This window comes from Neolamprologus multifasciatus, chromosome 8 (genome assembly GCF_963576455.1).
Source record: "Neolamprologus multifasciatus chromosome 8, fNeoMul1.2, whole genome shotgun sequence".
Lineage (NCBI taxonomy): Eukaryota > Metazoa > Chordata > Actinopteri > Cichliformes > Cichlidae > Neolamprologus > Neolamprologus multifasciatus.
This window is the reverse complement of record NC_140446.1, coordinates 7,267,796-7,282,755: the sequence shown is the minus strand read 5'-3', so window position 1 is coordinate 7,282,755 and position 14,960 is coordinate 7,267,796. Positions and strand designations below refer to the sequence as shown.

The window sequence follows — 14,960 nt, the reverse complement described above, 5'->3', positions numbered from 1 at the left end:
TTCAGTGGTTGCAGAGGCTATTTACACTAATATACACATGAAGCTTGCAGTAATTTAAAGACGTCTCTCATCAGTTCCTTAAGTTAACACAAACCACCTTACCAGAGACTGAGAGTCAGTTAAAAACACACAAATTGACTGGCTGACACACACAGGCTTGAAGATTTCTATAAATGGAGACAGTTGGCCCCCCCAGAGGACGAGCGCCATAAATCAGTGGTACTAGTAAACGTAATACATGCTATAGCCTCTGCTGTTAAAGCAGTAGTGTGTTTAATTAAAGCTGTTTCTGTTTGTTTTGCTTTTGTCTTTAGTATAAAGTAGAACTTGCAGGGGTAAAATAATCTCTTTGCAATTATCACAATACATTCCAGATGTCACGTTATAACAGCAGATGGTCTCGGAGGACAATCAGTCAATTCATAAATGGGGAAACAAAAACGTTTCAACTTAATTAGACACACACAAAATTTAGAGCGAGGAGGGGGGAAAAAAGTATCTGCATCTTTTACAGTCCAACTGTATAATGACCGTTTAAATGGAGTGACCGGTACATGAGGTGTCGCTCATATCACTGCACTACGACATGTGTTAGCACTGAGCCGTCTGTGAGTAACAACTTTGCACAATCATCTGTTGGGGTTTAGCCTTGTATATGAGAAGCCAGAAGCCAGCAGTAGCCTCTTTGATCATCTTCCTGATGTGCGGTCACGGCGGTTTCACCCTACTCTCTTTTGGCTCAATCAAGGGGGCCTTGATATCCGCATGTTCCAACATCCAGAAAACAAGAACCTGCTCACTGAGGAGGCACCGCGGAGAAGCAGTCAATGAGCAATCAGATTCCCTCTTATCTATTTGGCTTGGCTGGATGCGGCTGTTAATCAGTCCCATATCTCAGTAATGGTGTTCCCGTTAATTGCCTCCCTTCACTGTGGCTGTATTCCCTTTCGCTTATGATCTCTATCTGCAAATGAGGTCAGAAAGGCATATGGATCTTGTTTCCAGCCTGGCTTCGTTGGATGCTAACAGGGGACGGTTGGAAAGAGCGCTGGCCGTGTGGCCTGGCATTTAAAGCTGTCCTGAGATCAAGGCACTTGTCATCGCTCCCATGTGTTGATGTCACTACTCTGTTGGAACTTGAACTTATTCATAAAGATCCTTGTTTAACCCCAAATTTCATTCTCCAACAACTTTTCTTTTCTTCCTTTTTTTTTTCTTTAGATTCAGCAGTACATGGTTGTATGTCACTTGGAAACCATTTTTATCATGACTCAGTTCCCCATGAGAATGACGTGATTTGCATATTCATTGAGCTTTAGCATCTGATGCCCATATTGCTAGACTTAGTAACGCAGCGATATCTGACTGGCTCCGGGGCAAGGCAGCCACCCGTCTGAGTTACATGCAAATACAAAAGTAAAACAGATTGTTATTTTCTTAATCACATTCTGTACCATGACTGACTTGGCCTGCAAAGATGGTACTATTCAAGATGAAGTTGGAAGCTCAAACCTGCCGCTGACACAGCATGACAACATTTGAAAAATTAATTTGACAAATGAACTATGATGCAAATATGCACCTTTGGAGATGCAGATCCATGTAGACTGATGTCAGCTGGGGCACACTGAATTGCCTTTTGTTGCCTTCTCCCCCACTTCCAACCCTTCCAACCTTTTTTTTTTTTTTTTTCTTTTAACTTTGAGCGTCTTACATGTCATTTCTTTCCCTCTTCTCCTCGTGCATAAATAAACCTGTACCCTCCTCTCCCCAAGCAAACTCTAGGGCTAGCTCAAAGGTCTGGGAGCATTCCTGCATGAAGACTTTCCTCTTTTCTAACTTTGTTTTGATTTTACGCTTGTTATCCACCCCTGCAGCTCTGACGCTCCTCAACAAGAGGCTCCGTACCTGATGAAACAAAAGGGGGGTTGTGCTGCCTGATCAACCTAAACTCAGCTTGTGGGGGTTCGGTTAAGCGCAGCAGGAAAAACGAAGGGAGCGCCACTCTCCCCAGTTCTCTGCAGACCAAATCAAATTATCTGCAGTGCGCTCATGAAAGAAGAGATTCCCCAAAGTGTTACTAAGACCGTTCTCCTCATAACCCCTTTGTTATTCAAAGGTGCCCAGCTGTTGTGCCGCTGCTCTTAAAGCAGAGGACCTTCTCTCCCTGATCTTCAGCCCTCGTGACTTCCAATGATGCCCTCGAGGCACCATGGCCTAGAGGGCAGGTGGCAGGGTGAAAGGTCTCTCTGGATAGGACAAACCCAGCTCACTCAGCTGGTTTACCTCTGTAGCTTCTGTAGTGCTTCAAAAGACTACAAAGATATGTCGCTTAATTTTTTATTTTATTTTTTCTTTGAGACTGATAAACTAAAGTGGCCAGTGGTGATATGAGTGACAGGTGAAAGTATAATAAGAGAGTTTTATAGTTTCACTGGTTTTTATTCCTTGTAAAAACTAAACTACTATTAAAACGTCTACTTTTTTTGACACAGTCTAAGTACAAAACCAAATTAAAGTTAGAAATAATCCCTCTTCTCATTAACTCAACCTTCATAAAAAGTATGCAAAAACTGAAAATTTTCTAAAGGAAACAAAAAGTTAAAGTGATGATAAATGTAATTGTTACAAAAAACTCAAGCATACTGCAGAACCATACGCCTTTGTCACTGTTCAACCACCTATCACATGATACAATACTGACCTCTAGTGGAATTTTAATGAAACAACATATTTCAAGGTAAGGTTCAGTGGATAAACAAATCTGCAGTGCTCAAAATTTATTGATGCACATTTTGTAATGTATGCCTCTTGGACAGTTTTTGGTCAGTGCTTTGTGTGACCTCCCTCTTTGCTTCCACCAGTGTCACTGAGCAGTCTGAATCCTTTCCACTTAAAGAGTTCATCCTGGATAAACTGGGACTAGTTTTTATGTAACATTTTGGATTTATTTGTGATCTTATGAAGATGTATTGATAAATCTATGGCCACCTTTTGATTGGCCTGAGTGTGTAAAGACTATAAGGTTCTTTTTGTGTCCCTAGGGGCAGTGGAAACCTGTCTGCCTTGTGGTTTGTTTGTCATATGTTCAGTGATAGTTCGTTTCACAACTGGGACACAGGTCTTGGCCCTGCTCGGACGACCATCATGCGTTTCCTGCAGTGAGCGCATGCGCATGCTCTGTTTTGGAGATGAGTGCAGAGAAGCCTTAGCTGTGTGAGGACCCCACAAATCTCTCAGTCTAGCGTTGCTCTCCGTGTTGATGCTGACTTGTTCCGTGCACTGAGACCTCAGGATAGTGTTAACCCGGAGGTGGATGAAGTCCCGTGTCAGAGGATGATGAAGGCCTCTCTTCTTTATCCGTTCAGTTGCAGCCTTCTCGCTAAGCTTCACTGACTGTTTAGCAATCTCACTGCACACTCTGGCTGCGAAGGAAAAAAATTCACTTACAACACAAATCAACTAATTTTAAAGTATATTTTTTTCTTCCACCTTGAGCATGCTTAGGTTGTATTTGGCATTTAATGAGGGAGGACAGGATGTGGGTCCGGTGACGCTGCTCACCTCTCTCTGGCTTCATACAGTTATGACTGTGAATCTTTTGGATGGTTGAAGGCAACTGTGCCACGTGATCTCCCGCAGGAGCGGAAAGAGGAAACTTTCTGAGAGAAGCTGCAGATTTCTCAGAAACCAAACTATCCTGTGGCATCACATCACAGTGGTCTCCCCGTGAGGAACTGGCATAATCCCAGAACACTTTGGCAAACTGGAAGAGCTTCACGCTGTATATCGTGTTCACTAATATACTAAGGAACATTAGTGAGACAAAGTATAAAATCAAGCTAGAGATCGCACTAAGAAAAATTGTGTAATAAGAAAAAAACTAATCAAGCTCATGCGAGTCATCCGACTCACCTTTGGTCAAGGAAGTGCAAGGACAGGAGACGACCTGTTCCGGTCTCTGCTGTGATCTCTCTCAAACAATCACCAGTGAGGAAATTAAATATGCGAATCTTTCCGTCCACACAGCCAGTAATAACACGAAGGTATAGCAGCGTAAGAGATTTCACCTCCCTGCAGAACAATCAGAAGATCCCGTATTCCTAGTAAGATCACATTTAAATTGTTCTACATGGCAGCTTCAGAGGTTACATGCTTACTTTTGGTGGCTGAATGTTATAAGACACTTCTCAACATTATGGTTGATGCTCCACACCATGACATTGCCAGTGCAGTCTCCAGATAGAAGGTGCCAGTCGTCAAGGAACAGGCACTTGACTGCACTCCTGTGGGCATCAATTGTCTTGTGGAAGATGGGACATCCATGAACAACATATGGAAAAACGGAAATGTTTCATCAGCTTCGGACAACACAAAGTGTTCTGTATTTGATTTTCCACAAATGTTTCTCACCCGGAGGAGTGCTGCATTTTCCATGTCCCATATTTTAACAAGGCCCTGTGTACAGCTGCTGTAGATAGTAGTTTTGCTGACCTTTACACATAGGACAGGACTGTGGTGCTTGAAATTAAAACCATTCAAAGGCTTCCCGGTCTGCAGACACCACACTGGCAAAGCAATGGTTCATTTCAGCTTGCTTACATATGAAAATGTTAACAGGAAGTTTTTTTTCTGAGGGTAAAAACATGACAATATACATACACTACACTGATTTCAATACACATATTTCCACCCACAGGACAGATGTAAACGATAAAAATAATGGGAGAAAGATTCAGGAAAATCTAACCTATAAAAACTCAGCAGTTCTTTAAAAGAAACCGCAGCTCACAGACCCTGATCAGCTGATCCACTGCTGTTTTAAGGTCTCAGTAGCTCTGCTATGTACACAGCAGCCCAGCCGTGGAAAGTTTGATATGTTATATATAAAAAATTTAAATGGACGGAAATTCACTGGAAACTCGTAAAGGAGAGCGAGAATGAGAGTGACATGCAAGCGCTGGCTAGCAGCCTAGATGCTGCATTATTGTCCAGTTGAAGATGGGTATAATTAAAAGAAACACTGACAGTATTTTAGATGACATATAATCTTTTCTCCACAAATATGAGTGCAGGTATGTCTTAAATGGTTGGTTTGCATTTGGGTTTATCCAAAATACCTAAAAGAAACTCGCTGATTAAGATAAGACATACGAATTGCTTCTTAGAAAAGACAATTTCTCAACAGGAAAATGAAAATATGTGATAAGTGTGTTTTTTGTTTTTTTGTTTGTTCTATTAAAGACAACGTGTGGTTATATTTACTCATGTAAATGTGAGCTCTATGGTGTATACCGATCAGTGGCTGTTTACCTTTAACTGCACAGTCTTTAGCTCCTGAGACAAGTTTATCAGCATCAGCATCCAGACAGTTGACGGTGCCAGTGTGACCGTACAGCGCCATGTCACACCGGTCTGTCTTCAAATTCCAACACCTGAAAGTGTGATGATGACAGGAAAACTTCAAAACACGATAAATTAAATCACATTCATTCATGCAAATGCATTGTCGTCAGCATCTTCTGCATAATCAATTATTACCTACTCACAGAATTCTACTCATAAATTAGCTGATTTTTCACCTGATACTTGCGTCAAAGCTCGCGGTTATCAGCAGATCTCTGTCCTCACAGAGCAACACTGCCCGAATGCTTCCGACGTGTCCTTTCAGCACCGACACGTCTTCTGTTTCTGATGACACATAAAACAGACGCACCAAGCGGTCCTTTGAGCCAGTGGCCAGCAGCAGTCCTCCTCTATAGTCCAACACCCGATAAGGATCTTCGCTGCAAAAACACATAAGCGCACACCTCTGAATCACATCAGCTGTACCAGTAGAAACATTTTCTCATTCCTGTTTTCAGAGCTTAGTTGGGCACTATGAAAAATATAATAAAATAAAGGGAAATAAACACTAACTTGTCCAGCAGCACTTTGGTAAAATATGCACCGCAGTAAACATTTCGCTCTTCCATTTGCACTGCTGTGGTTCTGATGTTTGCATAAGCGGAGTTAAATGGCTTGAGCTGCAAAACCAATCAAATAAACACACAATCACTGTGTTGAATATTCCGGCTGATTCCAAAAGCTGATGTTTACTGTGTAGAGGGTACTACTCTGTGAAACCTTGTGGACAGTAGAATAAATATCTTCTTCCTTGTCATCCTTTACTGGTACAGGGATTTCAACAATGTTTGCATAAGTAGGACTCACAAAATTAACACTGCTGCACCCCTGTAACAGAAAAAAAAAGATTAGAACTGATCAGATTTTTTAAAATTATTTTAAAGAAGTCAGATTTTTTTAAAGTATTTTCATTAATTAAAACCACTATAAATATTTATATCATTTAATGTAAAAAAAAAAAAAAAAATCTCAACCTCTATCATGGAAATACTTTGGCCCTGAAAATTTCTTCTGAATTTCATTTCCTCCATGGTTTCCTTCACAAGGAGCTCCCAGTGTTGACAAACTGCCGTGCAATGAATCAAAGTATGCTCACCTAACATTCCTACAAAACACACAAACGGCATGGCACCTTTTCAATTTAACATTTACTGTATATTTAGTAAATGCAGACATAAGTGACATTGAAATTTTTACTTTAAGGACATATCGGCACACTTCACAAATTCAGGCTGCAGTGGCACAGTAGTATGCAAAGACTTGCCTAATATCCTCTTGGACAGATCAACAGGTAGGCAGCTTATGAAGTCTCTGTGTCGGCTGACTCCAGATACAGACTTGGAGGATCCCGGCACTACCATTAGAGCAGGGTCCTCAGACTCCTCCTGATTGTCATTATTGTTTTTGTGGTTACTTACTGAAAAGATAAGACATACTTTATATATCCCAAAAACTAGGAAATTAATTTGGTGTGTCCCAAAATTAAATATAACCTACAGCTAATAATAATAATAATAATAATAATAATAATAATAATAATAATAAAAGTTATATCACAATAAAATAAAACAAATATACAATAAAGTAAATATATCAATAATTTGAAATCCATATAAAATGCAATAACTAAATCTAAATCATCAATAAAAACAATTAAATAAAATCTGTATATGATACAAGAAGATGGCTCAGAAGGGGGGGGGGGTATTGTAATACAATACTAGTAACAGTTCAACTCAAAATTGCAAATGGGTTTAATTTCCTCAAGCATTATCAAATCATCTTCTTTTTCTGCAAATCATCTCAACTCTCTCTCCGTGTCCTCCTTCACTACAAATATGAATCTCCTCTGTGGTCTTCCTCTTTTCCTCTGCCTAGCAGCTCCATATTCAACATCCTTGTCCAATAAAGCCCTCCTCTCTACATGTACAGACCCTCTCAGCCTTCTTTTGTTTCCACAGTGCTTCACCTTAGCTGGACCAACCCACCAATTGGCCCAGATGGCATATTTGTAGAGGAATGTTTATTAAATGGCTCCACATGGCAGCGATGTGATTAGACTTCTGTTAAGTAAGGTAACCCTGAGCTAAACGATAACTATATGGAGACTAACACTGGAGTCATTATGCGAGAAGACAACCCTTGTAACGCAAAGCTTATAGAACAAGAATTTGTTTTTACTATAATTGTATACATTCTATAACTGTATATGTGTCGTTGGTGGCCTCTAGTGGTCCGTAGCGGAAATTGCAGTGCAGTGGAAACCACTTTCCCAGTCCTTTCCCACTCCTGAGATCTTACCATTAAACTCCAGGAATCCACTTTTCTGTCTGATCAGGAGCACGTTGGTTAAGTTGGCGACCATCCGTAAAAGTTCGGAGTCACACAGTGAAAAAATACGGCAAACGTAGCTTGACTTGACCAGGTCCGGACTGCTGCTGAACCACTTCAAGATTTCCTTCACGTTCACTCCCAGGGGTTTTCCAACGTGACCTTGATGGGAAAAGCGGAAAGGGTGTTCCTGAGGTGTGATGGGGCTTCTTGACCTAGCGTAGGTGTGCAGCGTCCACGACGTCGCGCCACGCAGCACACCTTGGATGCTCTCGAGGACTTGGACGCTCCTGCAGCGTAAAAGGAGCGTCAGCGCGAACCTCCTCTTGAACTCATCCGACACCTTCCACAGACACCGACTGGAACCCGGAGGATTGGAGGCAAAGACGCAGGTCGGACATATACCGCACATACTGACGCATCCCTCCGTTGTTTTGGTGCTGACTTCCTCTGCCGAGGCATTAACAGACTTCATGTCGACGCTTTCAGTAGTTTCCTTTACATTCACCACGTCCGCGCCAGGCAACATTTTTTCGTCTTTAAACATCACAACGAACACAAACGTGCAGAGACAATTCAACTGGTTGCCATGCAACAGGTTCAGCGCGTCGGCAGCTGAATGGATGCTCGCGCGGGATTGTAGGCGAGACAGTTTATTAGGTACATAAAACTACAAGGTGGGCACTAAATCCAAGAGCCTTTAAGATTTAAATGCTTAGTGTGTCCTGGACTGATTTACAGAGGTGTTGGATTATTGTTAGCATTATCATTACTATTATTATTATTATTATTATTATTATTATTATTGCTGTTCCTGCTGTGTTGGTTGTTTTCCTTTCAGAAACATAAGGTAAAATAATAAGATAAAATGTACTTTTCTTATCCCAGATGTTGGCAAATTACTGTTTTACAGCATTCAAAACAAAAATTGGTTAAACAAATTATAACTATTCAGTAAAATGAATTGTAATATGACAAAGGAAATGGCTTGATTAAACATGAAAAGAAGCTCAATTAAATTTGAATATAAAAAACAACAGGAAAACATAATGTGAAATCAAAATTTTATGGAGTAAAAACTTCAAGTTTAAAAAAAAAGAAATGAAATAAAACTCTGTAAAATGGAAATATTTTAGTTTAATAATAAAATGAAGTGTCTTTATAAAGAAAATTTGCTCAAATTAAATCAAGGGTGGTACAGTGACGGTGGCTGGGTGGCTTTGTGTGGAGTTTCTCACAATCCAAAGACATACATGCGATTAGGATAAGGTGATTAAGTTAAGGTGGTTTTAATTTGAGTGTGAAAGGCTGTTTGCCTCTATTTGTTTTGTTTGTTTGTTTGTTTGTTTGTTTGTTTCCAAACAAACACATTCAGAAATAAATAAGCATAATCAAAAAAGTCTCCAAGTGTATTGAACTCTTGTGATAGTGTTTTTTCAGAGTGTCAAATACATCTTCAAAGATTAATAAAGGTTTTTTCCGCAAAAAAAATAGAGTGTAAAAAATGTAGAGAACCCAGAAGGGTATACCACAGAAAAGGAGGAGGGAACCTAAAATTAAAAAATGTATTTTCACTCTTAATATAGTCTACAGTATACACACACTATATACACACTCATGCCCTTTTGCACCAGGTTCGGTCACCTGAGATCACCTAGCTGCCTCTATAATTCAAACTTCCATAATATGGCTCAGGAGAGTTGCAATTTTAAGTAAGAGATCTGAAAAAATGTATAGCCCAGTTCAGAACTAACCCAAAGCATATTGGGAGGGTATATAAATGTTAAGGGCATGAAATGGTTAATCTTAAGGTGAGCTTTGCAGTCTATTTCAGAGGAAAACAAAAACATTCGTGCGCCGCCCGGGAATCGAACCCGGGTCGCAAGAATGGGAATCTTGCATGATACTACTACACCAGCGGCGCCGTTGTTAACTGAGCTGATAGAAAGCAATTTATTGGAGTGAAGCTTGGTCGAGTTGTGGACCATTATGTGTATTTTTGTTTATGAATGCTCGCCTTACATATTACTGATATGTGAAAACGATAAAAGGAACCGATACTAGAAGAACATATTTGAAAAACGTTGCCACTTTTATTTGAAAAGAAGGAAACGTTTACTCTTATTCTGAAAGTGTGCTCTATTTTCTTCCGGGGTACCGTAGCTTAGGGTTCGGATACTTTAGTTTGTGGTTTCTAGTGAAGCGTCATGCGCTAACAGCTTAATCATTCGTGTTTTGGACGGTAGTTACGAAACAACTCCAGAAATATAGCCGTTGAACGTCAGCTTGGTACAAAAGTTCTATTCTTTATATATTATTAACTACACATGCATTAATGCCATTTGCCATGTTTTGTGCTGTGATAGCCACATTTTCGTTATTAGCTATCAGAGACTGATTTGATTGATTGATTTGATAGTACCTTTGCCGCTGGTCCTTTTTTCGTCTGTGTTAGTAGTATAGCTGTAATGTTAAAGGCTAAAGAGGTTTAACGTGCTGAGATAATGTTAGCTAATGCTAGCTGTAGCTTCATGTTACTATGTTTTTGACAGTGTGCATGCATCCTGTGTAAGCAACTGCCGTAAAGACTGGTCATTTCCACCAGCTATCCACAGTTTTTACTCATGACGGACAGAAGCAGCAGCGTGGAGTGGGTTGAGACAACCGAAGAGGTGGTTGTAACTGAGGAGTGCATTCCCATTGAAAACAACCCCCCTGCAGGTACACTATAATGACATTACAAATAACGTTGACATTCAGTGCTGTAATATAGCCTTTAAAATAGTTTCTTTGTTCCTCTTGTGATGCCAGTTTTAGAGCCAGCAGACACGCCAATACAGAAGTTACTGGAAACTGTGGGGCAGGGAGAAAACCCCGATGGTGACGATGGTTTTTGTAAGCAAACCCATGTTTACTCTTTTGCTATTGCAGTTTAGGTACAGCTAATAACCAGCCAGAAATATGCCACAAGCCTGTTCATCGCTGCCACAAGAGACTGGCCAAGCATGCTACAGGGCATTTAACTAAATAGGGGGGGGTTAGGGATTTATTTGAACCTGTATGTATGCTCACAGTGGACATAGATGGCTTCTAGATGGCTTCTTTTATACATCTAAAGGGTATACATGGCTTCTTCCACTGTGAGCGACCATCTTTGAACAGAGGCGGTGGTTTACGACGCCAACTCTCTGCCATCTATAATCAAGTTTTGAGATCCCTCCCCAGACGCCTTAACACCCACTCACATCCTGGGCCATCTGACCTCAGGAATTCGCATGATAAGGTGGGGCCAGGTTTCACAATGAACTCACCCGAAACTGGCTGATTGGGACCCACACCCAGTTTCACACCTTGGCTCAGGCAATTAGAGGATCATCAGGGGGTCCTTTTGTCCCTCTGTGGGGGGATACTCCCGCTAGGTTTATATCTGGGACTCTCCACCATTTGACCTTAGTACTGAAGAACCTTCTCGGATGAGAGGTGAAACGTCTTCAAGTAACTTAAAAGAAGTCCAGACGCTTTTCTTTGCGAGCTCCTTTGACTACGATGACCTGGATGACTGAGAACCTTCACAGACTCAAAGAAATATTAAAAGTCAAAAATTAACTTGACATTCAGGCCCGTAATAAGTGTGTCAAAACCTCTGACCACAATACCAGGACCATTGCTAAGTAAATATAATACTAAGTCAAAGTGTTTTGCTATGGTCTTATTCAGTAGTCTTTAAACTTACACACTTCAGTTTTCTATCCCATTAACCTTACCTCTCTGTCTGGTTATATCTTCTTTAGATTTTAATAGGGACACACCTGTAGATCAGTACATGTCTTTCTGAGCCAAACATTTTTGTCATTTGTAAACTAGAGCTGAACTGTAGAATGTGTTAGATGGATGACTTAGCAGTGGTCCTCCCCATGAGGAGCTAACCTACACAAATATCTGCAGTGTTTACACATTCATTCAAGGATTTACTAATATTTAATAATAATAATGACAATATTTGACTGATAATTTGTCACTGTGGTAAAATGACCCCAGATAAGCTTTTTTCTGTTTTTTTCCCCTTGTTTTTACATTTTTATAGATTGCGAGGATTGCCTGACTCTCTTCCAGGACCAGAGTGATCCTGACAACATTAATGGCCCATCTTTTATTCTCGATTTTCCAACAAACATGGGCATCGTGCAGAGGGCCCTCCTGACTCTGCCTTTTGGCCTGATGATAGGCAGATCTAGTATTCCCAGTGCAGGGATTGGGGTCCTAAATTATGGGCCTGCAGTGTCTCCTGGAATGCATTTCGGACCATTTGAGGGGGAAGTGACAACAAGGGAGATTGCCATGGCAAGTGACTTCTCATGGGAGGTGAGCTGGGATGTATTAAACCCAAACCCCTTGATGCATATTTTGTTCTTTGTGTGTATTTTGTGACAATATTCCAATTTACTGCAGATTTACAAAGATAAGGATGACTATGACTACATTGATGCTGCCAAAGAATCATACTCAAACTGGATGAGGTATTGAATTCTTTTCTGTTGTTTCCTGTTGAATTACAAAATTATTTTTTAATTATATTCTATAAAATAAATCACAGTTTGTACAGCTTGTACATTATTGGAAAATGTTTTTTTTCCCTCCCTCCTGACACAGGTATGTCAACCATGCCCGTCATAGAGATGAGGCAAATCTGTTGGCAGTCCAGTACAAAGGTAGCATCCTCTTTCACTGCTGTCGCACCATAAATACTGGAGATGAGCTCTTGGTGTGGCCCAGCAGCAAACTTCATGCCCACTTTAGTGATCCTTGGGCCCAGATGTGGTATTTGAAGTTGAATGCAACAGGTACCCTTACTTTACTAGTCTCAATAGTCCATAAAAGTGATCGTTGTAAGAGCGATAGTCATGTAAAATTTTCCTGTGTTATTTAAAAATTTGATTTATAGTTTGTTTGTTTTTTTGTTGATGTTTTCGCCTTTTTCTCCTAAAATGCAGAGAGTACTGTATCCGGTACAACTCAGATCTTCCTGTGCGCCCACTGTCAGTTGTCTTTCACCACCAAAGCCTTCCTCCAGCGACACACAGAATACTTTCACACACAGCCTGAAAGTGCTGAAGTAGCTGATGAAGAAAATAACGCCTCCAGTGCTGCAGGATCACTGGTGGTACTGTCTGTTGATCCTCTTGAATCTAAAACATGCGACGATTGCGGCAAGACATTCAAGCAAATACCTCATCTTAGGAGGCACAAGCTTTGTGTTCACTCCAACAAACGCCCCTATTGCTGCCCATATTGCAGGCGAAGCTTTAGCCAGGCATCTGGCTTAATCAGACATCAGTTAGTTCATAGGAAGCAGGCTGTAGGAAAAGCTTCCAATCAGAAGCAAGTCCTCAGCAACAAAGAGAGTGTAACGCCAGAGTCAGAACTTTTAAAGGCAGGAGATTCAGTTGTATCTGAAGAAATTAATGAAAATGACAACCAACAAGAAGCTATGGATACAACTGAGGCTCCTGAGTCTTGTGCAGGTGAGTCAGAAACACTCCAGTCAAACTGTTTAGATTGTGGTAAGAGTTTCACAAAGGAATCATCCCTCAAAAAGCACAAGGTGACTGTCCATGAGAGGATACGTCCGTACGTCTGCGCTGTTTGTCAGAAATGCTTCGGTCAGTACAATGACCTGACCAGACACCTGCAGCGTCACCAGAAACCGAGTAAAACAAAAACAAACGAGGATCCAGAGGACTCGGACATATTGCCCTTCAGCTGTGGCGAATGTTCACTGGCGTTTTCCTCAGTGGACGACCTTCAGCAGCACATAAATGAACATCACTCTGAGGAGAGCACAGCTGAAAATAACGAAGACGATGTAATGCCTGACGGTGAAAGCGTTGAATCGGTCCAGAATCCTCCCTCTCAGAGGCCTCAGAGATTTGGAGCTAGATTCAGAGTTTCTGCCATAACTAAGCTCATTGCGCCTAAACGAAGAGCTACCAGTCCTGCTCAGCCTGCGAGGAGCTCCGCTGAACCAGAGGCGGCTTCTGTCCGAAATGGGAAGTTAAAAAAATACAAATGGTTCAGCTGCAATCGCTGTAAACAAACATATGGAAACCCAGATGACCTCAAAGCGCATAAATGCACTTTGAGGCAGCACAGATGTGGCCAGTGTGGAGCAACCTTTAATAAGTCTGGTTTCCTGAAAAGGCACGAGCAGATGGTACATGTAGAGGCCAAATCTTACAGCTGCGATCGCTGCGGTAAGGTCTTCACTACACCTAGTAACCTTAAACAGCATCAGAAGAGTAACGCTTGTATGAAGTATCACTGCACGTCTGAGCTCTTCCCGTGCTCCTTCTGTCAGTTCTCTTTCACCATGAAGAGCTATCTTCTTAAACACATTAAAAGGCACCATCCCGTCGAGTATCTTTCACACTGCGAGTCGGACAGCCTAACGGATCAGCTGGAGGAACAGGAGGGGGAAAAAGAATATATGTGTCCTCATTGTGGCAAGAATTGTATGACTGCCAAAGCTTTCAAATCTCACACATGCTTCAGGCAAGTGAAGGTTTTGTACTTGTGCAACGACTGCGGAAAGGGCTTCACAAACCACTACGGTCTGAAACAGCACCAGCGCATCCACACGGGCGAGAAGCCGTACAGCTGCCCTCACTGCAGCAAAAGCTTCTCGTACGTCGGTCAGCTCAACGTACATCTGAGGACTCACACCGGGGAGAAGCCCTACCTGTGCACCCACTGCGGGGAGAGCTTTCGGCAGTCGGGAGATCTAAAGAGACACGAGAGAAAGCACACGGGGGTGAGACCGTACAGCTGCCCCGAATGCAGCAAAAGCTTCAGCCGACCGCAGAGTCTCAAAGCTCACCAGATGCTTCACTTGGGACAGAGAATGTTCAAATGCACTCAGTGCGGGAAGAGCTTTTCCCGAAACTATCATCTCAGGAGACACCATCAGAAGATGCACATTTAGTCTAATCGCATTTTTTTTGAAGATTTTAAATTAAAACGAAATACAGGAGCTTAAATGTGAACTAAATTGCACTTTCCCGCTTGCTTACTTGATGACTTATTGAATGTCCTGTACATAACATTATTTTATTTGTCTTGTAAAGCATTTACTTAATTTTTTTTTCCAGTTAAAAAAGGAAAAACACAAACAAATACTTGTCTTTGAGTGTCAAACTGCACTAAAAAATAAACAACAACCAACGTAA

The 14,960-nt window shown here is 41.3% G+C and overlaps 2 protein-coding genes and 1 non-coding gene across 5 annotated transcripts; 1 reads left to right on the top strand and 2 right to left on the bottom strand.

Annotated features, from left to right (window-relative positions):
* Positions 1-2,765: 2,765 nt before the first annotated feature.
* On the bottom strand, positions 2,766-8,329 carry fbxw10 (F-box and WD repeat domain containing 10). Of its 2 annotated transcripts, none has more exons than XM_085170202.1 (12): positions 7,708-8,329; positions 6,671-6,823; positions 6,381-6,511; positions 6,127-6,234; positions 5,920-6,026; positions 5,583-5,786; positions 5,314-5,435; positions 4,414-4,568; positions 4,161-4,303; positions 3,916-4,074; positions 3,504-3,806; positions 2,766-3,421 (listed from the first exon to the last, which is right to left on the bottom strand). In XM_085170202.1, the coding sequence occupies exons 1-12, from the start codon at positions 8,282-8,284 to the stop codon at positions 3,019-3,021; spliced, it is 2,565 nt and encodes an 854-aa protein (XP_085026328.1). In that variant the 5' UTR covers positions 8,285-8,329; the 3' UTR covers positions 2,766-3,018. The 2 variants fall into 2 exon arrangements, with proteins under 2 accessions (XP_085026328.1, XP_085026327.1); XM_085170201.1 differs by having other exon boundaries at positions 2,766-3,425; positions 3,565-3,806.
* Positions 8,330-9,590: 1,261 nt separating this feature from the next.
* trnag-ccc (transfer RNA glycine (anticodon CCC)) lies at positions 9,591-9,661 on the bottom strand. Its single transcript has one exon. It is a non-coding gene; the product is annotated as a tRNA-Gly (tRNA).
* A 14-nt stretch (positions 9,662-9,675) lies between these two features.
* LOC146512391 (histone-lysine N-methyltransferase PRDM9-like) lies at positions 9,676-14,960 on the top strand. Of its 2 annotated transcripts, none has more exons than XM_085170197.1 (7): positions 9,676-10,026; positions 10,343-10,458; positions 10,549-10,632; positions 11,822-12,099; positions 12,187-12,254; positions 12,388-12,578; positions 12,729-14,960. In XM_085170197.1, exons 2-7 carry the CDS (start codon positions 10,362-10,364, stop codon positions 14,714-14,716), a joined length of 2,706 nt encoding a protein of 901 aa, XP_085026323.1. In that variant the 5' UTR covers positions 9,676-10,026; positions 10,343-10,361; the 3' UTR covers positions 14,717-14,960. The 2 variants fall into 2 exon arrangements, with proteins under 2 accessions (XP_085026323.1, XP_085026324.1); XM_085170198.1 differs by having other exon boundaries at positions 10,290-10,458.

What these genes read in the sequence shown, in the direction of transcription:
- fbxw10 (XM_085170202.1), bottom strand. Translation starts at nt 8,284, where the DNA reads ATGTTTAAAGACGAAAAAATGTTGCCTGGCGCGGACGTGGTGAATGTA. An exon ending in TCTGTCCAAGAGGATATTAG is followed by an intron (nt 6,512 to 6,670) that starts GCAAGTCTTTGC and finishes TGTGTTTTGTAG; the next exon opens with GAATGTTAGGTGAGCATACT. An exon ending in ATAACATTCAGCCACCAAAA is followed by an intron (nt 4,075 to 4,160) that starts GTAAGCATGTAA and finishes ATTGTTCTGCAG; the next exon opens with GGAGGTGAAATCTCTTACGC.
- LOC146512391 (XM_085170197.1), top strand. Translation starts at nt 10,362, where the DNA reads ATGACGGACAGAAGCAGCAGCGTGGAGTGGGTTGAGACAACCGAAGAG. An exon ending in CAAGTGACTTCTCATGGGAG is followed by an intron (nt 12,100 to 12,186) that starts GTGAGCTGGGAT and finishes AATTTACTGCAG; the next exon opens with ATTTACAAAGATAAGGATGA. An exon ending in TTTGAAGTTGAATGCAACAG is followed by an intron (nt 12,579 to 12,728) that starts GTACCCTTACTT and finishes CCTAAAATGCAG; the next exon opens with AGAGTACTGTATCCGGTACA.